At 51.0% G+C, this 26608-nt stretch overlaps 1 protein-coding gene across 1 annotated transcript; it reads left to right on the forward strand.

The window, feature by feature from the left end:
- Nucleotides 1-12126: 12126 nt before the first annotated feature.
- On the forward strand, nucleotides 12127-25261 carry WDR44 (WD repeat domain 44). The gene is made up of 20 exons (XM_015832421.1): nucleotides 12127-12206; nucleotides 15691-15727; nucleotides 16339-16416; nucleotides 16869-17505; nucleotides 17589-17719; nucleotides 18484-18579; nucleotides 18873-19009; nucleotides 19299-19376; nucleotides 19888-19994; nucleotides 20527-20678; nucleotides 20769-20907; nucleotides 20994-21058; nucleotides 21459-21572; nucleotides 22013-22135; nucleotides 22400-22591; nucleotides 22736-22837; nucleotides 23510-23625; nucleotides 23833-23960; nucleotides 24436-24567; nucleotides 25024-25261. Exons 1-20 carry the CDS (start codon nucleotides 12127-12129, stop codon nucleotides 25116-25118), a joined length of 2739 nt encoding a protein of 912 aa, XP_015687907.1. The 3' UTR covers nucleotides 25119-25261.
- Nucleotides 25262-26608: the final 1347 nt, after the last annotated feature.

The raw sequence follows: 26608 nt of genomic DNA on the forward strand, positions 1-26608 counted from the left end.
GGGGAGGGGAGGGGAGGGTTACCTGGCGGTTCAACTTGCAGCAAACTGGCTTGGGATTCAATCTATTCGCCGCACCTCAGATTGAATTTTGGCTATTTAAACATTTGTCGCTCAGACATTTCTAAGAGCTGTGCCCGGGGCGCATGCAGTGAGGCGATGGGATATAAATACTTGATGAAACCAACAAGGCAACAGAGAACAAGGCCATCCGCCACAGCACGTGTTCCTGTAAGGAAGAGGGTCTCCAAAGGGACAAAGGGAAAAGACCACAGGCAAAGCGGTTTCGGCTGGAGTTGCCAAAGAGCGACTTCCTTCCTCTGCCTTTTCCCATCTTTCCGGGGACAACAGCTTTCACCTTAATATTTGCATTCCTAACAGTGCAGGGGGATAAACTCTCTTTTTCCAAGCAGCTTGTGTTTTGTTGTGTTTTGCATGGATCTGTTCCTGCATTTCATCTATTGCCTTATAATCTCCGGGTCTTAAGAGCTGTTGGTTTTCCAAACAAAGGAAAGCTTCCAACGTTTTCTCTTACTAGACAGAAGATTAGGAACTATGCACCTCATCTGGAAATGTTATCTTTGACAGGATGAATGTGAAATTAGCTTCTGGACTTGTGGGTTCAATGCCACCAATGCAGGAAGCTCCAATGGGCACACACTGCATCAGTGCAAATAATGGGCAGATTTTGCTTTGCGGGGAAAACAGTATCCAAAGGTGTAATTGATCAGCTTATGTGACTCCTTTGTTAAGAAAACCTCTTTTAAAATGCTTGCATTTCACCCAGGAGCAGACTCATGGCCCTGTGGCTGGAGGCTCCGATTTTCTAGGCAGGGGCCAAAGAAAAGAGCAGGGAGTAAAGATAAGACACGTGGGCCTCTGCAGAGCATGATTAAAACAAATGAGGCCATTTAGAGGACTTTAACCATTTTATAATCACGGGGCAGCTGCAATTCCAGTGACATTCTAAGTTGAAATAATTGGCAAATAAGAGCTGTATTTTCAACAAAGACAATCAAAATGCAATCAAGGGAGAAAGTGGAGCCCTTCCTAACGAGGCTGCCAAAATTACTGATATTAAGTACTATGGCAACATGGACAAAAAACGGCCAAAAGGAATAGATGGGCAGCCGTCAGCCTCTACTGACCTATATAAATCACAGGCATGTGCCTTGGTTCTCACACTCACGAGCCCCTCGCCGGCTCACCCCACTTCACCTCCCCTTTCAAGATCAGGCTTTAACAAACATCACACCAACTATAATTGATTTGGCAAGAAAATCACAACAGATTAGGGATCAAACATGCCGGCGACTGACTCGGCGCTGGTTGGCATACAAAACACCACCCTGCATTTCTGCCCAAAGTGTCTTTTGGGTCTCTCCCTCTGCTAGAGGCTGGTAAACAAATGCCAGACTTTCTGAAATCACGCCTTTAAGATCAATCAAACCCATGAACTGATTTCTAGTTAGTCCAGTTGTGTTAAGGTCACATCAGACCTAAACCTCCGGATTTCAGGTATAGATAGCCTGATAAAGTTAGTGGCCAAATTCTTCTGCCACTTCTACTGTGGCTAAAGGGGAAATAACTCTACCGATCTGCTCTAGAAGGAAGGTCAGTTGGCCCTGCAACAGGAGCAGGAAGGCTTGAAAAGCAATCCTGGGGGGGGGGGGACAAACACATACCTGTCGTGAAGCACTGGAGGCCTCTCCCTTCTGAGAACAGAATGATCCATGCTGTCAATGTTACAACTCCCCTCTTAATCAAAGGAAGACTATAAAGTTCGCCAGTTTTTACACAAAATTAAAGAAGCCTGGTACCCCACAGCACCACCGCATTTTAACCGATCACATGAGCAGAGCTGATTGGAAGAGGATAACAGTTCACCAGTGGGGCCAGTCACCCTCCTCTCCGTGATGGAAAAGGAGGCCTTTGTTTCTGGACAAGGAGGCGCAGGGCAGAAGGTGCCCTATTCACTAGGAGGATGCTGGGAAGCCACGACTGTATCTCCTTCTCTGCTCCTCCTCCTCCTGACATGCTCGCATGGGCTCTGGCCACTAAAAGGGCAAAGGGCTCCCTCTGCATTATGGGACATGAACAGGCTTCCAAGAAGAGATATCCCTGCAGGTGGGGTGGGGTGGGGGAGCCACTTAGGGAAAAAAACTGTCATCCCTGGGCAGCAACGAACATCCCCGTGTCAAAGCAGTTAAGGAGCTTTGCTTAGGCTCCCTTTCTCCTGCGGTGACCCCTGGGATGATCGCCGGCTTTGTTTTTGGACAAGCCTTGTGAACAGAGCCCCTCTAGCACCACGTTTGTTCTTGAGGACGGCTTCTATCCTGCCGGGACGCATCCCTTCTCAGACTGGCTCTGCATTCTGCCCCAAACCCAAGAACACCGTTTTTATCCACCAGCAATTTGGAGGCAGTCCAGGCAGAACCGAAGCTGCTTTTCATAGCTGGCTGCTAATCTGATTAGTGAGTGGATCTGAATTTCAAAGAGGAGGGAGACAAGGGTGTCACTGCCTCTGCATCTTCCCCTCTCATTCGAAAGGAAGAAACTGTCACAGAAAAGGCTTTTGAGGGCCAGCACAAACTGCAGGAAAAGCGCCAGAAATGCAGTTCCTTTGCTCCTGCTTTTGTGCTGCTTGTTTATAAAACAATGCCCTTCAAGGTCTGCCACCAACGCCCTTTCCAGGGCAACTCCACCAGCCCTCTGTGTAAAGCAAGTGTGTGTGTGAAGTAAGTGGAGGCTTCCGGCAACAGAGAATATTCAGAAGCTTTTAAGGAGAACAAAGAAGGAAGAGGAGAATGCTGCCCTCTCCTCCCCCCCCCTCTTCTTCTCTCTCCTCCCCCTGGAACTTCTAATCTCAAAATTGCTCTTGACAAACCCAGCTGCTGCAGAGCAATTTGCATTTAGTCTGCCATAACATTTCCAGGGCTGAGCTAAAACAGGATTATTTCATTGCCTAAACACAAGAGATCTGCCCTCTTATGGGGAGAGGCTCTTCCACGTGTTTCAGCCACAGACCTTACCAGGGCAGTTCACTGGCCAAAAACTTCGCTGATTTCATTGCCGAAAATTAGGAATGACATAACCAATCCCCCCAAACAATCCATCTGATGTAAAGGAAGAGCAATTCAGCGAGGAACACACATAAAAGGAGAGAGAGAGCCATTTGTTTAGTGAACAAACCAAGGCACAGCTCTTCAGAGGGAGTCCCACTGAGTTCAATGGGATTTGCCTCTGGGCTGGCTGTGGTTGTACTTTGTGAAGTGCAAGATGTGCTGGAATGATAAAAGTTAGATTTTCTAAGTGCAGTCATTCTCAAATTCTTTTATCTGGCTGCTGCTTTTCTTTCATCTTCAGAGCTACTGTTGGCTTCACTCAAGAGTTTCAAGAAAAGGGAGTGAGTATCTGTAGCTCAAAGCTGAACTGTGAAGTCCTCGCTGCCATCTGAGCTTCCTTGTTTGCTTGCAGATGTTTTATTACATAAGCTGCCGGTAGGGAAACCATGAGTGCTGGTGAATGTCGGGTTTGCTCTCTGTTTGAGACCAGAAGTCATCCCCTCCAGCAACCAACACCCAGATAAGCAGGGATTAACACCAGACAAACAATCAGACAGAAAACAATACCTTAATCAAGGAACCGCCGCTCACAACACTGGCAGGGCAGGCAACTGTATGTAAACAGGGAGAAAACCCCACACTCTCACACTGATGATGTTCCTTAGTTGGGTAATAAAATGTCTGTGAGCAAACAACCAAGCTCAGAGAGCACTTAGGAGATTTTTTTTTACAGTTATCGGTACATATTACTAAATTCCAATCGTTACTGAAAATCACCCCAAACAGCTGTTACCAAAAAAGGATATTGTGGATTGTGAGAACAGACAATAAAAACACAAAACCATATTATGTGTCATTAAAAACAGCAAGGATACACAAAACAAGCCAGGGGTCACTACCGCCGTGCTGAGCTTGTATCTGTGTTGAGAAAATTACCCCAAAGGAACACTTAATTGAATACCTTTAATGCTAAGCTTGAAAATCTTCTGCTGACCTTCTACTCGAGTTCACCCAAAACTCTGCTGAAATGTTTTGTAACTGAAAATATCTTACTAATGTGCTGATATGGAATGAAATGTATTGTTATTGCTCTGGGTATTTTGAACTGGGTTGAGCAGTTTGCTGCGTAGCATTATATATAAAATGAATCTAATGTCAAAAGGTCCTATCTTCATCTTAAAATGAGTTACACTGGAATGAGACTGGCAGAACTAAAGCCCACTATTTTATATAATCAAATCCAGGCTCGCTCTGCCCTTAGCTTAAAGCTGTTGAGAGCAGGCAGCACATAAGTTTTGTAAATAAATAAAATCCATGCATGCAATTTCTTAGCAATATAAGGATAAAACCAAGCACTTCAGTTTCACACAGTCACCGTTTTATGTAATACTCAAATGGTTACTCACAGACTGTCTCTCCACATCATCTTTGACACAATACAATGCCTTCCCGGCTCTCTGAGCACCTGCAAGTTGAAAAAAAAAACCAAGAAATAGAAACTCTCATTAATGGCTTTCTTTGGAAAACCGCCTGGAGCCCTCTCTTGGCTTTTCTGAATCTGCCCTCCTCCCGGAGTGTCCAATGTCAACTCCTGGGTGTCTCCAGCAGCAGAGGAATCAACGTTTAGCACTCTGGAGAGACATCTCTAGGGGGAGGCTGGGGTATTACCCGAGACTAGAGCCAGCAGGAATATAAACTGGGAAGTTGTAGGCAGTTCAGGCTCTTTGGAATCAGACTGCTCTGCTCAAGAACTGGCACTAAGAAGCACTTCACCTCCCCAGCCCCTTTCCGTCATAGGGAGCTTTGCCCCCTTGAGCAAAGATTGGTAAGCATGGAACCCCCTTCTACATTTTCACCCAAATCCAAATCACTGGAGTCTGAACTAAAGGACCTTCCTGGTCAGGCTGATCTTTTCAAAGCTACTTCTGGCTACACCATCAATTAAGAGATGAGATCAAAGGAAGCCAGTCCAGCACTATGGTTGAAGACAGCTGACTGGAAGTTGGGAGACCCTGAGTTCTAGTTCTGCCTTGTGTGGAAGTCACCTGGGTGACTAGTCACAGTCTCTTAAGCCCTAGAAGAAGGCAACCGCAAGCCATTTTCCAAAAAGTTGCCAACAAATCTCCATGGATTTGCCAAGAATCCAGATTGACTAGAAAGCACCCAAAACACAGAAGATCAAGAGATATTATCAACACTGGTAGAAACAGAGAGTTCACCAGGAGCCGAAATCAGGTTTTCCTACCTTAAAAACCCCTCTTGGTGTCTTGGACCACACTAACTATAAGAACAGATACTGAACATGCTAGCTGAGTTGTGCACACAGCTTCTTCTAAGCTGATCCTTCTGGGCAATTTAAAAGTTTCTTGCAAGTATTCCTTGAATATTTTCTAGCCAAATGAGCTGCCAGAGAACGAATCTGGATCTCTCTTTTAAGGGATCAATTGAGCCATTAACTATGGGATGAGTGGCACGTTTCACAAATGCGCCACCAATGACGAATGCACAGAGAGCCACTCTTGACAGCTTGGTGGGTTTCTCTGCATGAAGAGCTTGCATGAAACTCCCCAAACAGCCCACTTGGGAGGACACCAACTGCGTCATCTTAAGACTGAAACAAACTCTTCCATGCACAGCAAGTTGTTATAGTCAAGTGGGAAGGCAAAAGAAAACAGGTCTGGACAGTTTTAGCTTGATAACTTAATCCCCAGTCAGCCATTTCAATTATTTCACAAGCACTTGTTCCTGAAACAAGTTAGCTGCAGGCACTTTGAAAAACAGTGTGTCACACTCTACAATCACATTGGATCTGCTAAAATACCCTCCATTTACCTAAGTGACTGTGTGCCTTTTAATACAGTTAATTTATACATAATGGGATACTAGAAACAAATATAGGAAAAAAGACTCTAGGGTAACTTCAGATGATCCAATTTTGTGAAAGTTGGCTGCGCCCTTGTTTGCCAAAAGTGATCAAGCTCTGGGCTTCCAATGTTCACAAAAAGGGACATGTCCTTGAGGATTTTTTTTGTCAATGAAGCAGAGGTGTTTCTCCCCATTACAGTATTTTCCTTTAAGAGATCTTTTCTACTACCCAGTCCAACCTACAGCCTTGGGATTTATCACAAACTGAAGTGTTCACCACCTCACCTTCTCAGCTGATCAAGTTCAATCGAACTCAATACTCTTGAGAATTTTATTTGTCCAGTTAGCTATTTTTCTGGAAAACTGGATCTAGTCAATACCTTAAACCAGCTGATTTATGTTTCCTTCTTAGTAGGAACCCATTCTAGAGTATCATTGGCTTTCTAAAGAATCAGTGGCTGATTTATTAATTTCTCACCCAAAGACATTTTTGGCTGCTCTTCTTGCAGTCAGGACAGGAATGGGTCCTTTATAAGTTTGCTGTAATTGTTCCTCCTAATCAGAACATGTTGCCATAATTTAGATTTTGGAGCTATGAATTTCCAAGTATCTTAATAAGACACCCGAGAACACCATCCGCAAAATCAGGTATTAGACTTGAGTTCAGACAAAGATCATCTTTTCTACTATGAAAAGATCCACAGGGGAAGAGAGAAAGATTAACACAATGTGTGTAAAGAATCAACGATTTCACTCAAGTCTAGCTAGCTTCATGCCAAGGCAGAAGATTATTATTACAGGCTTTGGAATAACAGACAGTGCTTTACCATTGCCAGACGCACAGCTTAATGCCAACCAACTGCCGGTTGTTCTTTAAAGAATACTCTACTCGGGTACAACACTAATACCCCCCCCTTCGACACTTATTGTTATTTGGATAGAGAGGAGATCCTCCCCTTGGCCCCAAGCAAACGTTTCCTGCTACAACCATTACTGTACCTTTCCCCTGTTTATGAGCTGTGTTTTACAGGCCCAGCTCTCAAGCTGCCTCACAGCAGCAGAGGGCAGCCGGTGTGCCAATTAAAGGACCCCTTTAGTACTGGAAGTGCTGCATACAGGAGAGGAAAGCATCCAGAGAAATCCATTGCAGCTAAAAAGGTAGCTATTTCTCAAAAGGTAGCAGATTTTGCAGGAAAGGCCCTTGAGGAATAGATTCTACCATAAAGGAGTTAAATAAACAATATTCTGCCATATACTTCCAAAATAAGGACTGAACAAGCTGGCTAGATATCCGGACACGCAGTCCCAAAATACCACACAGCAATGTGCATTATCTATATGCTGGTTATGCTCCCTAGTCAAACAGTGAGATGACTTGACCTTGCAGGGGTTCAGGAAGGAAAGAGAGGCAGAACTCATGGAGTCCCAAAACATCTCAGGCACCTCGCCTTCTCGTTCCCAGTCCTGCCTCTTCCCCACACGTGATGGCAATAAACACACCAAAAAACAACGGCCACCTGCCATATCAGCGCAAGAGATACGAGTCTCCACTGAGATCCACGGAAAGCACCAGCCTCTTATTTCAAGCCGTAACTCATTCCTCCAAGCCTGCTTAGGGCTTGTAAGGGGATGCCGCCAATTGATTTACCATCCCTCATTTTAAAAGGAAGAGTGTACCTCAAAGGAGCTGCATGTAGCAAGCAGTGAAGGATGCCAGCAAGAGAGGAGTAGACTTGGAAAGGAATTCTCTGCCACCAGAGAATCAGAGTCTCGGAGCAGAACCTTGGTGGCTGGAGCTCTTAGTGTCGTAAACCCCAGGAGGCAAGACCTTGCTGCACAATGCACAGAATCTCTCCTGGCTCGTGCAACGCACAATTATCCATGCAAGGATCTTGCAGCTGGATGTCCAAGTGGGCACTATGGTGGCCCAGTGCAGCACTGTACCGCCCAGACCAGACAAGGTTCTGTCACCTTATCAGTTACACTGGGCAGAGGGTGGAGTAGCTGCTCCCTTCCAACTATTACATTGTAGGATCACTTCACTCTAGCAAGTGATATTAGGCCTTTGTACCCACAACGTGCTGTGCTGACAAAATCACCTTCATACTGTGGCTCATCAAATTGCTCCTTGGATCTTCAAAGCAAATGTCTGTAGGGGTCTGTGCTGGAAGAGGAGGAAAAACAGGTGGGAGAAAAAATATCCACTAATAAATGAAAGAAGGGAAGCGAGAGAGAGAAATTAATGGTGATTTAAGAGGAGAAAATTGGGCACTCCAGCCAGAACATTTAAGCTCCGATTTCTGGCAGTGGAAGATCTACCAGCCAGCTGCCATCAGCTCTAGTAGAACTGCTCTGTGTTGCTGGGATGTCAAAAAAGACCTGTATTCGAGAGTCTTCCTCCTGGGCCCCAAGGACCTGCCCCCACTCAGAAAGTGACATGCGCAATACCATCAGAAAAAAAACAACGTACCTCTTATAAAAGAAAAAGAGTCTTTTAATTGCACAAGTCTTCTGCTTTAGAAGGGGGAGGAGGAGGAGAAGGAACTGGTGATTCTAAGAAATTACTGCATTATGGAATCTACCAAATATACTGAGCAATCATGAGACAATACAATCATCATCTGTAATTAACCACAAACCAACTATTTCCTCTTAAATATATTAAAAGCCCACTTGTCCACTACCTCAATCGTGGCTATTGAGAAGCTTCCTTTATACAATTCCTAGGCTATGGTGGTGTTTGCTAGGAGCTTACATAACTCTTTTATGTGGGTCATAGAAAAGCTTTTACTCTGACAAGGTTGGGGCCCTTCTGTAGCAGTGCCAGGAAGGCGATACTAAATCCCTCCCGCCATTCAGTACAATTGTGCCCTCCTGGAGATGGGGAGAGGTTTATAATCTACCATGTACTTCTGATTTGCCAATATTATAACCAGGCACGCAGCATTTATATCACACCCTTGCTAGTAGATTTCCCAGGTCATCCCATGCATTTCTACATGCTGCTTCTATTGTCTGGCAAGACACAACACACCACGTGGCAGGCAACATTCTGTACGGAAGCATGTAAAATCAGGAAGACAGCAAAATAGCTTCTCTTTTTTGTTTGTTTTCATTTTGGTACAGTGTGTGCTTGTTCATTTCATTATCTCCCTTTGGCAACAGCTTTTACACTTATGTATTTATTTACTTGCCTTATTTACTACTTTATTTATTTGTGGCTGCATATAGCGTCCATCCGTGAGAAGGGGTGTGTGTGGGTGAACTCTGTAAGGAAGTAAATCCTGGCTAGCAGAGCAGTCTTCCCTGAAAGAATTCAACAGAGCCTATTTTGCAAGACTCCTGATTTTCTCTCATGAAAGAAAGTTCAAAATGCAGTTCTTTCCCACCTCCCATAGGTAAACTGACTATCAATGAATGCCAGGAAAGAATTACATTCCCCAGTACAGACTGAATGGGAAAGTTCTGTCTCCACCCTCAAAGGGGGAAGGAGGGGGGCAAAGAGAAAGTGAAGTTGCTGAGCAACTTTTTAGAACTTGGCAAAAGGGGTGCAGCTCCATTTAATACTTTTCCAAGTACTTGCTTAATTACTATGCACAATTCTGGTTTTGCCCAGCTTCTTAATGGATTTGTATATTTTAAAGGAAGAAAACTTCCTCCGCACAGAGCAGTGGCTAGCTTGGTTTACCGGAATAAGCTTCCATTAACATGTTAAAGTTAGTTTGTTTTTACCTTAATTTATTGAAGAAGCCAGAATGGACTGCCTGATACAGTTAAACCAACTAAAGTTTACGAAAAAAACTGACCTTTGGTTATCCCAAGAAATCTCTTATCAAATATGCGATTCAGCCAGAGCCTGGCTTTTTGAAAATCATTCTCTCAGCCATAATCCCCTCACCCCAAATCCAGAATGTAGAGCACGGATTATAAAGTAAGACAATTAATCACAATTAATCACAGCAACAGTAACACTCTTTAATAACGGTAAAGCCCTTTTCTCCTTTCTCCAAAGGATCAAATAAATTTAACAAACAAACAAACTTTGCAACAGGCTTTAGTCATAACCAGCAGCTGAGAAGTTTGCTTAAAATCACCATCCCTTTATTTACATTTGTTATCTTTACAGGAGGTTTTTAAATGTGGATAAAGGCTGGAACCACCACCTTCCCCGCTGAATTTTTCATTTGCATTTTAACTTTATTTGGGGTCCGCTGGAAGAGGAAGGGACGGGCACGCTTTGTCCCATAATACAGGCGGTCCTCGACTTACAAGTTTACTTACTGTTCAAAGTTACAACGGCACTAAAAAGTGACTTAGGACCGTTTTTCACACTTGCAGCATCCCCATGGTCCAGCGATTTACATTCCGATGCTTGATAACTGACTCACATTTATGACGGTTGCAGTGTCCCCGGATCATTTTGCGACCTTCTGACACGCAAAGTCAATGGGGAAGCCAGATTCACTGAACAACCGTGTGACTAATTGAAGAACTGCAGGGATTCACTTCACAAATGGGGGGAGAAAAGGGGTAAAACGGGGCAAAACTCAACAAATTTCTCACAAATTGTGTGGCTCAATTGAGGTCTTAAGTGGAGGACTGCGGGGCTTCTCCTCCTCCTCCTCCTCAGCTGAGAAACCCCGTTTGAAACTGCAGCCTGTGTTTGGGGCGGGGGGCGAGGGGAGGCAAACTTCCCGTTCCTGCCTCTCAGCCACAGTCAGACTCCGGGCACAGCACTATGGTCCACCAAGTCCCTTGGAAGCAGCCTCCCTCTTCCCCCTGCCCGCCCCAGGCCTCACGAAGACCCCCCCCCCAATGAGGTATCGGCCATAACGGGCAAGCCGAGCAGCCCCCACCCCAATGAAGCCCAGCCCCCAGGGAATCCCTACCTGGGCCCCTATGTCAGCTGGGACAACATGTCCTAAACTGCCGAGCCTGCCTGGGCTGCGAGTGCTGGGCTTTGTAGTCGTCCCGGCGCCGAAGCTGAGGCGCGCGAGCACCCTCGCTCCACATCACCCCTGACCCCGCCCGATGCTCCCGCGCCAGCCAATGGCGTTGCCGCCGCGCTCCCGGCAGCCAATCAGCGAGGCGCGCTCGTGCGCTTCTCCCTCCGCGCCAGCAATCCCGCCCCCAGGCGGTCACTGAGGGAGCACAAAGCCGCCGCCCCCCCCCGCCGCCGTCCCGGGGCCTCTTCGGCCGCCTCTCACCTGCAGCCGCCGCGTCGGCGTGCCCGTCCGAGGCCCCCGGAGTGGCGCGACCCGAAGGCAGGACGCCCGCCAGCCGCTCTCGCGCTCAGCGGCGGCGGCGGCGGCTGCGGGAGCTTTTCAAAAGTCCTCCCGAGGCCGGAACTGGGAGCCCCGCCCCCTTCTCCAGATCCCCGCCCCCTTACGTCACCAAGATGGCGAGCTCGGATGCAGCACTGCGCCTGCGCGGTCCGGAGAAGGCAAGCAGGCAGGAAGGGAGGAGGAGAGGCAGTGCGGGTTGGCGGGCGATTGCGGGCTCCGCGTGAAGCGCCAAATCAGATGAAGGCGAATTCAGATGGAGCGCAACCCAAGGAGAATTCAAATGCAGCCAAATCGCGGGATTCAAAGAAAATCACAATTTCAGTCAGAGGTGAAGGAAAAGGAGTCTCAGCGGATTTTGCTCCGCCAGCCGTTGCCGTTTCCAGGCCGTTTCCGCGGTCACGTGGCTAGAGTGACGTCACGGAGCGCTGTAACAAGATATTGGGGGGGGGGATTTAAGCGGACCGACCAGAATAGGGCTGGAAGGGACCTCGGAGGTCTCCTAGTCCAGCCCCATCTCGAGCAGGAGACCCTGCTGTAACCATGTCGTGAAACGGAGTAAAAGCACGGGGGAGCTCGAGCGCAATGAGCCGCGAGACTGGCGCTCGGCCCGCTCAATTGGCTTTCCCTTCACTTGTAATGTTTCCAAGTCGATTCAGCTTCGCGTCAGGCTGCCAATTTCTCCCCCCCCCTCCCTATATCTGCCTCCGGCCGAGTTCTCGCGAGGGCAAGAGCGGCAACGGCGGCCGGGCCCCGCGGGCCAGGAGTTCCGGGATGCGCTTGCCGGAAGTGCGTGGGCGGGCGCTTCCGCTCCCGCCTCGCCCAGCTGGTTCCGGCCACGCCTCCTCGCCGGCTCTCGCGAGACCTCCGCGCGGCCCAGCCCGCTCCGCTGCTGTTGCTTCCCCGACGGCGCCGCGATGGCGTCCGACTCGGATACCGAGGAGCTCTTCTACGACGCGTCCGAGGACGTGGCCCAGCACGGCGGGAGCCCGGCGGCGTGAGTCGGCCGCCCGGGGGGGGCGGGAGCCGGGGGGCGCTGCTTGGTCCTCCTCGCGGGGGGGGGGGCGGGAGCGGGGCGCCCGGCACCAGCCGCCCCGTCGGCCCCGCGTCTCTAGGCTCCGGCAGGGAGGGCGGAACCCGGGCCCACCTGGCCAGCCCCGCGGGAGCCTCGCTTCCGATCGGCGCCGAGCAGAGCCGCTTTCCTTCCAGGGCTCCCCCCCCCCCGTCTGCTTTCTGCCCGCCCCCTGGCAGGAATTCCCCACCACAAGCCCCGGGCAAAGGGGGCGGGTGGGCGTTCCCCCATCCACTCCAGGGGGGCTCGGGCCGCGACTGCCCTGGGCCGCCTCTCCCATATCCCGTCTCCCCCCCCCCCCGCCGCAGAGAAGTTCCCAGCACGAGTCCGAAGGCTGGGAAGGCCAAAGCTCTGGTCCCCGGGACCGACCCCGGTTGAATCCTGCCACCTTACCCCGGGAGGCGTAGATTGGCCTTTCTCCCCCTCCCCCAAGATCTCCAGCAGTCCCCAGGAACCCCCTCTACCAAAGGGGCCTGGCTGCACCCGCTCTGTGCCCCTGCAGCCTTGATCACCTCTTGGTCCCAACCCCACTATCACCAGCTGGATGGCACCTTCGACCCGGTGCAGAGGCCAATCGCCACCCCTGCAGCCCTCATTTGCCTTTAGGGGTCTGCCCTCCTGGCACCCGCTTTCCATCCCTCTTCCCTTGGCCGAGTCACTCCCCAACCTCTAACTCAGCCTCAGCAGCTTTAAAAGGGATGGGAATTCCCCAGCTGGCCTGCTTTAAGAGGGGTGGACTTCAGTTCCCAGAATTCCGGAGCAACAAGTTTGAAGAGACATGGACTTTGATTCCAGACCTAACATAATTTAAGAAATGTGGACTTTAACTCCCAGAATTCCCAAGCTGGCTGGGTAAATCTGGGATTTTATGTCCACACATCTTAAAGTTACTGAGTTCTGACTTCCTTTGTCTTCCATTTCACCAGGAGAGCTCCAGTCGCCCTTAGGTGTCCCCTCCCTCCTGTCCCTTCAGGCCTCCTTGTGGCAGGGCAGACACACCTTGAAGAGACTTCCCAGCACCTGCTTTTGCTCCACAAGCCCTCTTTTTCATTCCTTGCATTTTTGCTTCCCTTCTTCCTCTGCCGTTTTCTCTGCTTTTGCACGTTACACCTCTCTGGACACAAGCCCATCCCCAGAATGCCTTGGCCAGGCGCCCATCCCACCCTCCTTTTTTATCCTTTTCCTGGTTGCACTCATGTTTTCTCCGACCCAGAGATTTTTCCCCAATAAGGGCAAATAAACAAAACTACCATACCCAGAGACCGACTGTGTTTTGTTCTGTGTTAAGTCAGTTTCTTCTGGCAGGTGATTGGAAAACAGCCCGATACTTTTGATCAGCTGCTCAGGGCAAGATGTTGAGCTGCTCAGGATGAGTGAATTAGAGTCTTTCTTTGCTGCTGACGGAATAGCTGTGGGCAGCTCAAAGAGGGGCCCTTGTCTATCACTAGACCAGGGGTCTGCAACCGTGACAGCTTTAAGACTTGTGGACTTCAGCTCCCAGAATTCCTCAGCCAGCATAGCTGAAGTCCACAAGTCTTAAAGTTGTCAGGACCCCTGCACTAGACTGTCCGATGGAAAGTCGCATGGTGCTGAATAAGCCTCTTCCACACACAATTGTTGCTTTCAGCCTCAAAAATTCCAGGGTGCAGGAGAGGAGGGGTGATTCATATTTGCTTTAACGAAGCAGATATGGAATCAGCATTTTTTCTCTCTCTCTCAAAGAGCTCTTAAACCAAATTAGAGCTGCACCTAAATGCACTTTCTAAAAACTGAAAGCAAATCCTTTTCTGCAGCCAGCTGTTGCTCTGGCTGGTTCTTTCCTGAGCCTTATCTTAGACTTCAGGATCTGCAACCTGATTTGTTGCTGATTGTCTTCCTGCTAGAGGTAGCCCCACTCACTTCTGGCCACGTCTCTTTTTTTTTTTGAAAAAAAAAGAGTGCAGAGAGAAAAAGGATACGAGAAAGCATTTCCATGTTTTGTGCGGTCTTGAGAAGGAGTTTCTATATTGGTGCAAAAAAAAAGGCTTGTGTTTTTTTCTTGAAAGCACTGTTTTATAAAATGTTTGGGTGTGTTTATTGAATTGTGTATAACTTGTAACTTTAATTTAACACTCTGTTTCGAACTTTTCAGCTTGTTTTGTTAAAGCTGAATTTGTGTATGGTAATGTAGCCAGAAACTTTATGGGTCACTCCTGAAGAGATTTCAGTGTTTAATTTGAATAGATGGGATACAATTTGGAGGACGAACGCATAAGGCCTGTGCATGACACGTGGTTCCATGCCTTTGTAGTTCTGGTCTTATAATCCTCTGTAGCAACGCTCACCCTGGGTGCTCAGGAGAACTTCCCTCTCTTGGCTGTGCCTCCTTGTGCACAAATAACCCTGCAGGGTGGTTTATTGCTGCTCTATTACTGCTGCTTTTGCCAAAGAGGCTGAGGGAAATCTAATCTCTGAAATAGCTTTTTACGGTCAGAGGCTCCCATCCGTGCCAAGAGAACACCGCATTGTTCCACATCACCTCTTCCCAGAGGCTGGGATGGCTTTAGGCCTGGTCACTCTTGGGTCCAGCAGCATTGGGCAGTCAGAAGTCAGTCTGGACTCTCGTGTCCTCCTAATGCAGTGCAGGGAAATTCCAGTATAGGAGGGGCTGCCAGAAAGTAGAAAGGGTCAACTTATTTTCCAAAGCACCAGAAGGCAAGACGAGAAGCAAAGGATGGAAAGTAATCAAGGAGAGAAGCAGCCTGGAATTAAGGGGAAACTTCCTGACAGGGAGAACAATTAACCAGTAGAACGGCTTGCCTTCAGAAGTTGTAGTTCCTTCATCACTGGAGGCCTTTAAGAAGAGACTGGACAACCACTGGTCTGAAATGGTACAGGGTCTCCTGCTTGAGCAGGGGGTTGGACTAGGAGACCTCCAAGGTCCCCTCCAGCTCTATTCTAATTGATTGAAAGGTAGACGTTTTGCATTCAGAGGCCACACAGCTCTGTCCCCAACAGGGCAAGGAAGCAATGGGGCTGGCTCTGTTTGTGAGCCTCGGAGGTGACAGCCAGCTGGGATGCGCACAGCAAGGGACTTGGGAAAGGCAGGGGCTTATGTTCACAAAATAAGTGAAAGCAAAATGAAAGCAAATAAAATTGCCACCTTCAGAACTGGCCCCTGCTTGGGACTCCCCAGTGGAAAACCTTACCGAAAAAGATCCAGTGAATAAGGGGGGACGTTTGGGCTTGTGGTCACCACAGAGGGCGTGTCATGGACTGGACACTGCAGTAATCTTCCACGGGGACCGGCATAGGCTGAACAAGCAAGAGCCATGAACAGAAGAAGGAGAGAAGGAATCTTGCACAATGGCTGGTGGGGGTTTACTCCTCCTGGTCTTACCTGGTCCGTGTCTTTGTTTTTCTCCACTAGGTCGCCAACCAAAGTCACGGAGCCGTCAGTACCGAAGGTGTGTCTCTTTGTGTCAATATTTGTGCCATGCAGCAGCCACCTCTTGAGGGCAGCCAGACAGGGCAACAGGCAGAGAGGAAACCACCTGTGCTTCCCTCTCTGAAAGCACATCATTCAACTTCCCCAACCTGATGTCCTCTAACCTGCTGACTGGCAGGGTGGGGTGAGAGGGGGTGGGGGGCTGTGATGTCTGTCTCTGGTTCAACCGCTTCGATGTTGCCTTAGATCGGGGCTTCTCAACCTCAGCAACTTTAAGAGCAGTGGACTTCAACTCCCAGAACCCCCCAGCCAGCATGATGGCTGGGGAATTCCGGGAGTTAAAATCCACCTGACGCAAAGTTGCCAAGATTAAGAAACACTGGCAAAGAGCCGCTGTTGTTATGGGTCCCAGATGCCACTCTGCCTTTAACTTTCTGAGAGGATGCAGCCAGTGCCAAGATATTTAGTTGCTTTTAGGATATCCGCATTATCAACGTTAATTTTCTCCAGTTCGTCCCTCCATCTGGCTGGAGGCCGCAGTTCCCATCGCTTGTGGCAGCCCAGCCACTGGACTTCAGCCCTTCCAACTTCTTATGGTGAGGCCTGGTTACCTGTGATCCTGTTTTCCAGGAGCCGGGCGGAGGTTCTCTGGTGGATGACCACGAAGGAGGGAAAGACCTGGACATCAAGCAAGATGACCCCAAAGAGGTTTGTTCTGCAGGCCGAAAATTGCTGATGTGCAGCTGTCAGAGCACTGTTGAGTAGCTTTTCTCAGCCACATACGGGACGGCAGTTTCACCGCCTCTTAATCCCGGACATTGATATGATTTATGTTTTGTTTTGCAGTACTTTTTTCAGGATAGACTTTTAAGACTTGTGGACTTCAACTCCCAGAAATCCCTAACCAGCTGGCTCGGGAATTCTGGGAGTTAAAAGTCCACAAGTCTTAAAGTTGCCAAGTTTGGAAACCTCCTACTATAAACCAATACAGGCAGTCCTCGGCTTGCAGTCATTTTAGAACCTGCTCGTTATCGTCATAAGTCATGACGGTCATAAAGTGGATCACTCATGTGACCGGCTTGATCATACGATCTTTTTTGCAGTGGTTATTAAGCGAACTCAGCAGTCTGATTGCAGTTGTGCCTTTATTTGCTCTCCAGATCATTGACAACATCATAGAAGAAAGCCAGAAAGCCCATCGGCTGGAGGATGACCCCTTGGCTCCTTCCCAAAAGGAACTGACCAGCCCCTCATCACAGGCAAACGCTTGGGTCTCCGGAGCAGACCTCCTCCACCACGTGCCCGAACTCTTAATCGCGGAAGCCCCAACGCAAGGGCCCCACGAAGCCCCTGCGGGTCTGGCCAACGGGGTGGCGCCCCAGGAGGCCTTGGCCCCTCCCAGCCACGAGGGGGCAGATCACCCCGGAGGGGAAGAGGCTGTGGCCTCCGCAGGAAGCCCAAGTGAGGGCCGAGAGCGCAAAGCGGCCAGAGGAGACCAGCCAGAGGAGGAAGGCGGCCCCCTGACTGCCGATGGATTGGACCAGGCGCCGTCCACGGATCCCTCGCTCCCCCAAGGCCTCTCGGCTGCCGATGAGCCGCCTCCGGCCAAACCCCCCCGACAGCTGACCATGGAGCCAGATATCGTGGCCAGCACAAAGAAATCTGGCCCAGCGCGGCCCCCGCCTCCCATGGGACTCCCACCCCCCAGGCCACCGCCCCCTGCCCGGCCCGCCCCCCCACCCAGGAAGAAAAAAAGCGACTCGGAAATCGAGACCAGCAAAATTCCTGGCCTGGAAGGCAAGTTTTCAATTCCTAGCCAAATCCTCCCGGAGGTTTCCCTGTCAGTCCGGCCCCCTTCAACTCCCGTGTTTCTTCCGCAGTTCCTCGGGAGCCTTTTCCCCTGGGGGGCCTCCTGACGGCCAACGCCTCCCTGGACTCCATTGCCAAAGACTCTCAGCCTTCCCTGGACTTGGCGAGCGCCACGAGCGGCGACAAAGTTGTCACTGCTCAGGTGAGCAAATGCCCCTAAGGGGAGAAAGTGGCGAGCAGGGCTGGGCCAGGGCGCACCAGCTGCTGTTCTGGGGAAAGGATGGGCTGCCTCGGAGAGAGAGCTGGGGGGTCACCAAACGCCTGGGTTGCCCCTTAGAAGCGACTAGAACAGTGTTTCTCAACCTTGACAATTTTAAGGCATGTGGACTTCGACTCCCAGAATTCCACAGCCAGCATTGCTGGCTGTGGAATTCTGGGAGTTGAAGTCCACATGCCTTAAAATTGTCAAGGTTGAGAAACACTGGACTAGAAGCTCTTTGCATGTGCAAAGCCAGCATTCCGGAGAGGGAGCTGGCCCCAGGATAGCTGAGGCCGTTGCTGTGCTCAGCCGGATCCAGGAGCCTCTGTTTCTTTGGAGAAGGCTGCGTGTTATTGGCACTGAGCTGAGAATGCCAGCAGGCCCGCTCTCCCCCCCCCCTCCAAAGTGTTCTAATCTAGTCATATCTTACGATCTTGCAATCCTGTGCATGCTCTCTCAGGGTCAGAGGTTAGAGCTGCGGTGGTTAGGGGGGGCGCTCGCTCCCTGGCCTGGGGAGAATTGCAGCCCCTCTGCGAGGGTAGCAACAATATCGCAGGCCTTAATTGTCGCTCCCAAGAAACCCCTTTTCTAGTCTGGGATCTGGCTTGATCCTCTTCGCAGCACCGCAGGATAGATGGGCTGGGGTCTCCCGCCTCTTTCGGTTTTGTATTTAAACACACACACACACACACACCCTGTCGTTGCAGGAGAATGGGAAATCGGCCGATGGCCAGGTGGTGTCAAGTGAACTGATTGGACCCCAGAGACCCCGGTCGAATTCGGGCAGGGAACTCACGGACGAGGTACCCCTTCTTGTCCCCTTGGAGGTGTCCGGCGCTGGGCTTTAGGCAGGCCCCTTCCCAGCCGGGCTTCCTGCAGAGCTGAGCTGTGGCTTTGTCCCCTCGGAGCAGCTGGGAGCCCCTCAAGGCGAAAGAGTGGCTCTGGTGGCAGAAGGGGCCCTTCTCTCACACGGTTGCCCCTCCAGTTTGCCCCTTTGCTGCATCTTGACCCGAATCCGTCTCTAGCCCTCGACTGCAACCCTGGAAGGATCCAGAAGGATGACGCTCGCCATTGTCTCTCCTGCCCTTCCCTGCAGGAGATCTTGGCCAGCGTCATGATCAAGAACCTGGACACGGGCGAGGAGATACCCCTGAGCTTGGCGGAGGAAAAGCTGCCCACGGGCATCAATCCCCTGACGCTGCATATTATGCGGCGGACGAAGGAGTACGTCAGGTACGGAGCCAGGCGGGTAGGGACCCCCTGCGTCGCTGCTGTGCCCTCCTGCCAATTTCTGTTGCTGCCCCCGATCATGACTGGAGGCGCCTGAGCCACCGAGATGCTCTTTAGAGCTCCTGGTACCTCTCACTGCAGCCGAGAGGGGCCGCGTCTGGGCCATTGGTGCCATCTGTGCCTCCAAAGGCCGAGCCTGGCACACCACGGACAGGGCAGTCTTCCTCTTTGATGCCCTGAAAGTTTGGGTCCTCGGTCCCTGACATTGAACCCTCTTGCTTGCCTTGCACAGTAATGACGGGGCCCAGTCGGACGATGAAGACAAAATGCAGCAGAGCGACACCGACGGAGGGCGCTTGAAGCAGAAAACGTGAGGCTGCCGCTTCTTAGGGTGAAGGGGGGGCTGCTCTTTCCTCCTTTAGTGGGGCTTGGGGGGAAGTCAGGGCGGATAGGAATGGCTTCAGCAGGCTAACCAGGATTAACGTTTTTAGGGATCCGTTTTGCTCCTCCTGTCTTTGTCCTCTTTCTCGGAGATTTCTGGAAGGTCCCCCAATTATCTCAAGGATGCAAGGAGACCTGTCTGGCCTTCCAGCCAGAGCTCTCCCCAAACCCTGCAAGCCCTGCCCCCCACGTTCCCCAAAGCAGCCGAACAGGACAGGGCCTCAAAGCAGTCGTGGCCTCACCCCATTGCAGAGAGGTTGGACACCAAGGGTTTCAGTCCGAATCACCCCAAAGTTAGCCTTGCCCCATAAGCCTGTCCGTCAAGCGTTTGAACAGGCAGTGGTGGGGTGGGACATGTTGGAGAGGCGTCTCTGAAATGAGTGTAACTGTCGGAGATCTTTGCTGAGGAAAACAGTTTGCTGTTCCTCTGTCTTCTGAAGGACGCAGCTGAAAAAATTCTTGGGCAAATCGGTCAAGAGGGCTCGGCATCTGGCCGAAGAGTACGGAGAACGTGCCGTCAACAAAGTGAAGAGCGTCCGAGACGAAGGTGGGCTGAGGCAGAGGGTCGGGGGGGGGGGGCTCTGATCCAAAAGGCTTGGATTTATGAGCTCTGCTGCCTTTGCTCCCTGCGATCCAGACCCCACCGCCTCCGGCTGCCGCACAGACAAAACCATCTTACCCAACGTCTGTAGCGATGACTGAAATATTGCTAAAAGTGTCCGCCACTGGTTTTGCAAGCCAACCCCTCCCCACCCCAATGTTCCCCCCTTGGCATTCCTGGGTCACAACAGGAGTCAAGACAGGGAAAAGCCCCCCTCCTCGGCACGGAACAGCTTCCATGCTCATCTCGCCATATCTTTGCATCCAAAATGGAATGGAATGAAATGGAATAGAATCTTTGTTCTATTTTAATCAGCATACATTAAAATGAAATTTCCTTACATTCAGCTCTCAAAAAAAGTGCTGTGTAAAAGGCAGAGTTATGGGGAGGGGGGGGAGTGGAAGGTTTTCATTCTTGCTGACCTTTTGGCTACCTCTGGAGGCTGTAATTGTGATCCTCGCCTGCTCTCCCTTCTCAGTCTTCCACACCGATCAAGACGATCCGTCGTCCAGCGACGATGAAGGCATGCCGTATACCCGGCCGGTGAAATTCAAAGCCGCTCACGGCTTCAAGGGGCCCTACGACTTTGAGCAAGTGAAAGTCGTGCAGGATCTCAGCGGAGAGCACATGGTGAGCTGCCACCCCATGGCCTGGCTGGAGGGGCTGCGCATGCAGTCCTTTAGCGCAGGGCTCATTAACCAGGATTGCCGTTCCGGACAGGGAGCTGTCTGGACCATGAAGTTTTCGCACTGCGGCCGGCTGCTGGCCTCAGCGGGTCAGGACAACCTCGTGCGGATCTGGGTGCTGAAGACGGCTTTTGATTATTTCAACAACATGCGGATGAAGTATAACTCGGAAGGTACCTCCAGCTTCTGGGCCTGGAGCAGGAAGTGGGCAGTTCTTCAGAGAAGCCCCCTTCAGCTGCTTTCCTCTCTTGCCTTGCAGGCCGCGTCTCCCCCTCCCCATCTCAGGAGAGTTTGAACTCGGCCAAGTCAGATAACGATACGGGGGTGAGTGAGGAGGCTGTGGCCACAAGGCTGGGGGTCCCCCTGGAAGACCCTTATCTGTCCTTCACCCCTGAAATAGCCCTTTGCAGCCCCCCACAGTTGCTTTGCTCTGCTGGCTGGGGAATTCTGGGATTGAAGCCCCTGCCTCTTAAAGTCGCCACAGCCGAGAAACACAGGATTTCCGAGAGGAATGGCTTCGGTATGCCCCACACTTCCCTCATCTAGTTGCAGGCGCTCAAATCAGTTTTCCTTAGTGGGAATGGCCAGGAATGGGGGAGGGTCTTGATGTCCCCCACATCTGAAAACACCTGGGGGGGGGCGCTGGTTTCCCTACCTGCATCCAGGAAGAGGCGGGATGTCACCGGTTGGGACTGTCTGTCATTCTTTTACATCTGCTTTTCAGGTTTGTAGTGGGACCGACGAGGACCTCGACGACAAGAGCACGCCGTTTCGGCAGCGGCCGTTCTGCAAGTACAAAGGGCACACGGCCGACCTCCTGGATTTGTCCTGGTCTAAAGTAAGGGCCTCATTTCCTCCGGCTGTTTATGTTTGAACCTAGTTACGATCCCCGGGTGCCAGGGAATTGCACTTGGGTATTGTGTGGTCCTTCCTGAAAATAACCAGCAAACACCTGACAAGGCACCTCCCCTTTTTGCCAACCAAACCGGAGAGAGATCAAAAATGTTCTTCTGTGGTTTACCCCCAACCCTGATTACTTTGGGGATTCCAAAACTAGGTTTGAATCCTCCCTTCTCAGTTATCGCCCGTTAGTGCACAAGAAGTGTCATTTCGCTCCTGTATTTCTTTGGCTGGGGCCACAAGCACTCAGGGTCCTGTCCTCCACTCAGACCTGTAAGGAGGCAGGTGGCTAAGAAGTTTGATCAGTACATAAATAAGGCTCCTTCTGTAGTTTGGACGCCACAGACATCCCCCCTCCCTTTGGTTCGTGTTCTGCAGAATTACTTCCTGCTCTCCTCATCCATGGATAAGACCGTCCGGCTCTGGCACATATCCCGGCGGGAATGCTTGTGCTGTTTCCAGCACATCGACTTTGTCACGGCGATCGCCTTCCATCCCAGGGTCAGTGCCGGTGGCCCCTTTCTTAACTCTGTGCTACATTTTCAACCCAGTTTGCACGGGAAGTGGGTTTGCATGCCCTGAGAGGGAAGGAGAGATCCAGCATCCCCAAACGTGGCTGAGGACATCTCGGGCATCGCCTTGGAGCAGACAGGCCCAAGATTGTCCTCCGGCAGGTGCCAAGTGTGGCTGCCAAGATGCCTCTCCCTTGATATTGATATCCCAGTTCTGAGATAAAAAGGGCTCTTTCCTTCTGGCCCCTTTTAGGATGACAGATACTTCTTAAGCGGCTCGCTGGACGGCAAACTTCGGCTCTGGAACATTCCTGACAAAAAGGTGGCCCTCTGGAACGAGGTGGATGGGCAGACCAAGCTGATCACCGCTGCAAACTTTTGCCAGAATGGCAAATACGCCGTGATTGGTACCTACGACGGCCGGTGTATCTTCTACGACACTGAGGTGAGCCCCTGGAAAGACCCCCACCTTTCAGCCTCCAGAAGCCGGCCTCTTCCGGCTCCTCCTGCTGATCTCCGCAGGGCCCACCTCCGTGGCCACCTTCTGTATCTCAGGGCATCTTCTCCCTTCTCCCGCATTTCTCCTTAGCATCTCAAGTATCATACTCAGATCCACGTGCGGTCGACCCGAGGACGGAATCGAGTGGGGAGGAAGATCACAGGGATCGAGCCCCTGCCGGGTGAAAACAAGGTAGCAGCAGGCCGGGCTGAGTCCCGGGGTGTGACCTCCTGGGGGCTGGGGGGCTCTAAGTGCAGTAAATGCAGGCGATTTCAAGACACAGGCCCAACGGAATTTGGGCCATGACAGCATTTAAAACCCAGGTCAATCAGAAGACATCTGGCTCTTTTTTTTGGAAGCTAATGTCATTCATCCCACTTGTTTAATTAGCAAAGAAAAGCCCCTGGTTCAGTTCCCCCCCCCTCCCCCAGAGTATAGTTTACTGAGAACAAAGTGGCTACAGATTAGAGCAGGCAGAGTCTGTTGGCTTGGCTCCAAAATGATGGTTAATTTACCCTTTTCCCCTAACCACCCTCCTCCCCCCCCCTTATCAGTCAATGTCCAATTGAAAGTCCTCCGGTTGTTTTGGAAACAACTTTCCCATCTCCACATTCCTTTTGCTGACCTTGTGCTTGATTGGTGCTCCTCACAATCAGGGCCGGCTCTCCTTCCACAGCCCCTCAGCCTCCCCCCCCCATTCCAATCTCTCCCCCTTTCGCCTTTGCTGATGTCAAGCTGGCAAAGGACGCAGTAGGGAGGGAGCAGCGGAATAACAGCTATGAGGGCGAATCCCAGGCGTGGCACAGGGGAGCATCTGCCAGTCTGGGTCAAAATACGAAGGACAATGCCTCCTTGCCTTGCTAGATCCTCGTAACCTCCAACGACTCGCGCATCAGGCTCTACGATCTGCGGGACCTGTCTCTTTCGATGAAGTATAAGGGCTACGTCAACAGCAGCAGCCAAATCAAAGCCAGCTTCAGGTGAGGAAGGGGGTTCGAGGCCCGGGAAAGTGAACCGGCGGGGGACAACGGGGGGCTGGTTCAGAACTCCTGGTTGAAGGGCAGGAAGAAACATCTCCTGAATTCAGAACTTGCGACCTGCTCGCCTCGATGGGGCTTCCTGATGAGGAGGGGCAGGGGAGGCAAAGGAGATCTTGAAGCGAAGGGATCTCCTCTCTCCCCCTTCAGCCACGACTTCACCTACATCGTCAGTGGCTCTGAAGACAAGTATGTGTACATCTGGAGCACCTACCACGACCTGAGCAAATTCTCCTCCGTCAGGAGAGATCGCAATGACTTCTGGGAGGGGGTCAAAGGTAAAGCAGACATGCACCCCCCCTTGGGCCCCTGAATTTGCTTTGGGAGGGTGGGCTTTGGTGTAGGACCGGGGGGGGGGGGAGCAGCTGGCTGATCCCTGCCCAGGGGCCTCAAGAAACCATCAGCTGCAACCATCAGCTTGTAAAAATCCAGCCATGGAACCAGCTGGTGGGGGACGTATTTGGGGAAAGGGGAGCTGCAGCATTTTTCCATGTGTAAATTTTCTGGAGAAGCTTAATAGCCCCCAAAATTACCTCTGAGTTGCCCTCAAGGTCGAAAAGCCTCCCTAGAGGATATACAGAATAAAATCCCTGTACACAACAACACAGCCAAAACGTCTCCCTCGTAATTGCTGCTGCTGCCGATTCTCTGCCTTGGATCTGGTCCACAAACACACACAACTGCGCAGACGAGCTCTCTCGTCTCCCGCATCCCCTCAGAGAAGGCTCCTCACAGGCTTCCTTCTCTTTCTAGCACATAATGCTGTGGTTACCTCCGCCATCTTCGCCCCGAACCCCAGCCTGATGGTCTCCTCCGAAACAGCCGAGAAGCCCCCTGGAGAAAGCAAAAGTGAGGATTCAGTGGCGGCAGACCCCATTCCTTCTGGTAGGTGTCCCGGATGGCCTCCTCTGGCCCGGGGTCCTCTGCAGGGGTGGGGTTCCAGCTCCCCAAATTCTCAGCAAAGCCAGAAGAGCTTCCCTGAAGCTTCCACAAACATGCTCTGGGCCCACAAGGCCACGGAGCCCCAATTTTCCAGCCCCTGCAGCTTCTGGTCTTCTGGAAATATTAAATAATAATAATGCTAGAATTGGGTATGTCGGGTTTAATGAAAAGAAGGACTAGGGGTGACGTGATAACAATGTTCCAATATTTGAGGGCCTGCCACAAAAAAGAGGGGGTCAACCTGTTCTCCAAAGCAGTGGTCTCCAACCTTGACCACTTTAAGACTTCTGGACTTCAACTCCCAGAATTCCCCAGCCAGCATGGTCTTTTGCAAGCCGCCCCTCTTCTCCCCCCACTTCCTGGCCCTCTTTTCTAAAACTGCGGCTTCTGTCTTTTAAGGAGCCTTGAAGGCGGACCACACCGAGGTGCTTCTCTCTGCCGATTTCACCGGAGCCATCAAAGTCTTTATCAACAAAAAGAAGAACCTCTCTTGAAGAGTCGCCAGTAACTCAGCAGCCTCGCAATCATGGTACCCGGGTGTGAATCTCGTGCTTGGTGACGCAGAGTATAATCTCACGCTGGAGGTCGGCTTAGCGTTAAATTCCTTCCTTCAAGGCTGCTGTCCTGCAGCTCCCCAAAAAGCAGCACCTTCCCCCCCCCTCTTAAGCCCCCCCTTCCTCTCCACCGCTTTTTAGATTAGAAAGGGAGGACCACCGGCAGCCTCGCTCAAAACAAGAAAAATGAGCCTTGCAACTTCCGAATAATTCTGCTGCTGCGTAATGCACCGGATGCAGAATAAGCCTGCACAAAAAGTACAGTGACATATTTATGCACAGAGGTGCTCCTTCAGGGGGTCACCTAGGAACAGTTTTGCACAGGTGAACAGTCGATTCGATTCAGCGGTGCCCAAGTAGGGGCAGGGCTGTAATTCCTTGCAGTTGCACAAAGTTAAATGCCCTCTGCCCAGCCTCCCGCCCCCTGCAAAGCTGATCTGTTTTTTAATTTCTCTTAACCCAGCTGCATTTTTGGCCAGACCTGTTTCGTTCTGTGCGATCGCTCCTTCTCTGACTCCTAAGCCCCGCAGGCCGCAGATGGATTAGCGGCAACCTCGTTTCGGTGTTTGATAACGTGGACTTCTGTGGTCTTCTCACTGTTGTGCACTCTCGATTCTGTTCTGTTCCCTTTTTGCACACTGGAGCACAATATTTCTATGAAAGAGTTTCTCATTCCTTAATCCCAGGCACAGGGATACTACGCTCACTTTAAAGCAACTTAAGCTGCATTAGGAACAATTCTTATATTTTACAACGATGTAAAATAAAACTGTTTACATATTTTTAAAATATTGTAGTTTTTAAGTTTTTTGTTTTTGTTATCCTTGTTTAGAGTTAAAAACCGAATTAAAAAGGCTTTGTAAATATTTGTAAAATAATACCAATGACGCAACCGTTTTGCAGGGGCAAAACCTGCAGAAAGGCTGTTGAGGGTGGCAGCTGCTTAAGAAAACAAAGGATGTCTTATTAAAAATGGATCACAGAGAAAAATGTTGGTGTTTGTGTTATTATTATTTGTTAATCACACAACACACAGAGCGGCAGGCCCCAGTTGGTCCATTTTCTTCCGCCTTTTCCATCGCCCAACTTCGCAGGGCTGGTTTTTTCCAAAAGCATCAACTGGCCCAGCCTCGGCCCAAGTCCGGAATTGGGGGTCCTGGCTGCTTTCGGGGAAACGGCCAACAGCCGCGCCGGCCCCTCCAGCCTCTGCACAAACACCTGCCGGAGTTGGGGGGGGGTCTCTCCCCACCTCCCCCTTGACAGCCTCGCGGGGAGTCCCGGCTTTCGGGTGGGGGGGCGCGTCGCGTGCCGCCTTGCAGCCTCTCAGCCGGCGCCCTCGGAGAGCCAGAGCGCGCGCCCCTCCAGGGAGGGCGCGGGGGCCGGAGGCGGCTCTGCCTGCGCGGAGGCGTCGGGGCGCGGGATCCGGGCGG

This window comes from Protobothrops mucrosquamatus, unplaced genomic scaffold (assembly GCF_001527695.2).
Source record: "Protobothrops mucrosquamatus isolate PMUCROS unplaced genomic scaffold, P.Mucros_1.0 scaffold4, whole genome shotgun sequence".
Taxonomy (NCBI): Eukaryota; Metazoa; Chordata; class Lepidosauria; order Squamata; family Viperidae; genus Protobothrops; species Protobothrops mucrosquamatus.

Bases quoted from the DNA above. Each gene is read 5' to 3' on its own strand.
- WDR44 (XM_015832421.1), top strand. From the start codon at position 12,127: ATGGCGTCCGACTCGGATACCGAGGAGCTCTTCTACGACGCGTCCGAG. The intron at 19,995-20,526 runs GTGGGCTGAGGC...CTCCCTTCTCAG, and splicing joins GAAGAGCGTCCGAGACGAAG to TCTTCCACACCGATCAAGAC. The intron at 20,908-20,993 runs GTACCTCCAGCT...CTTGCCTTGCAG, and splicing joins GATGAAGTATAACTCGGAAG to GCCGCGTCTCCCCCTCCCCA.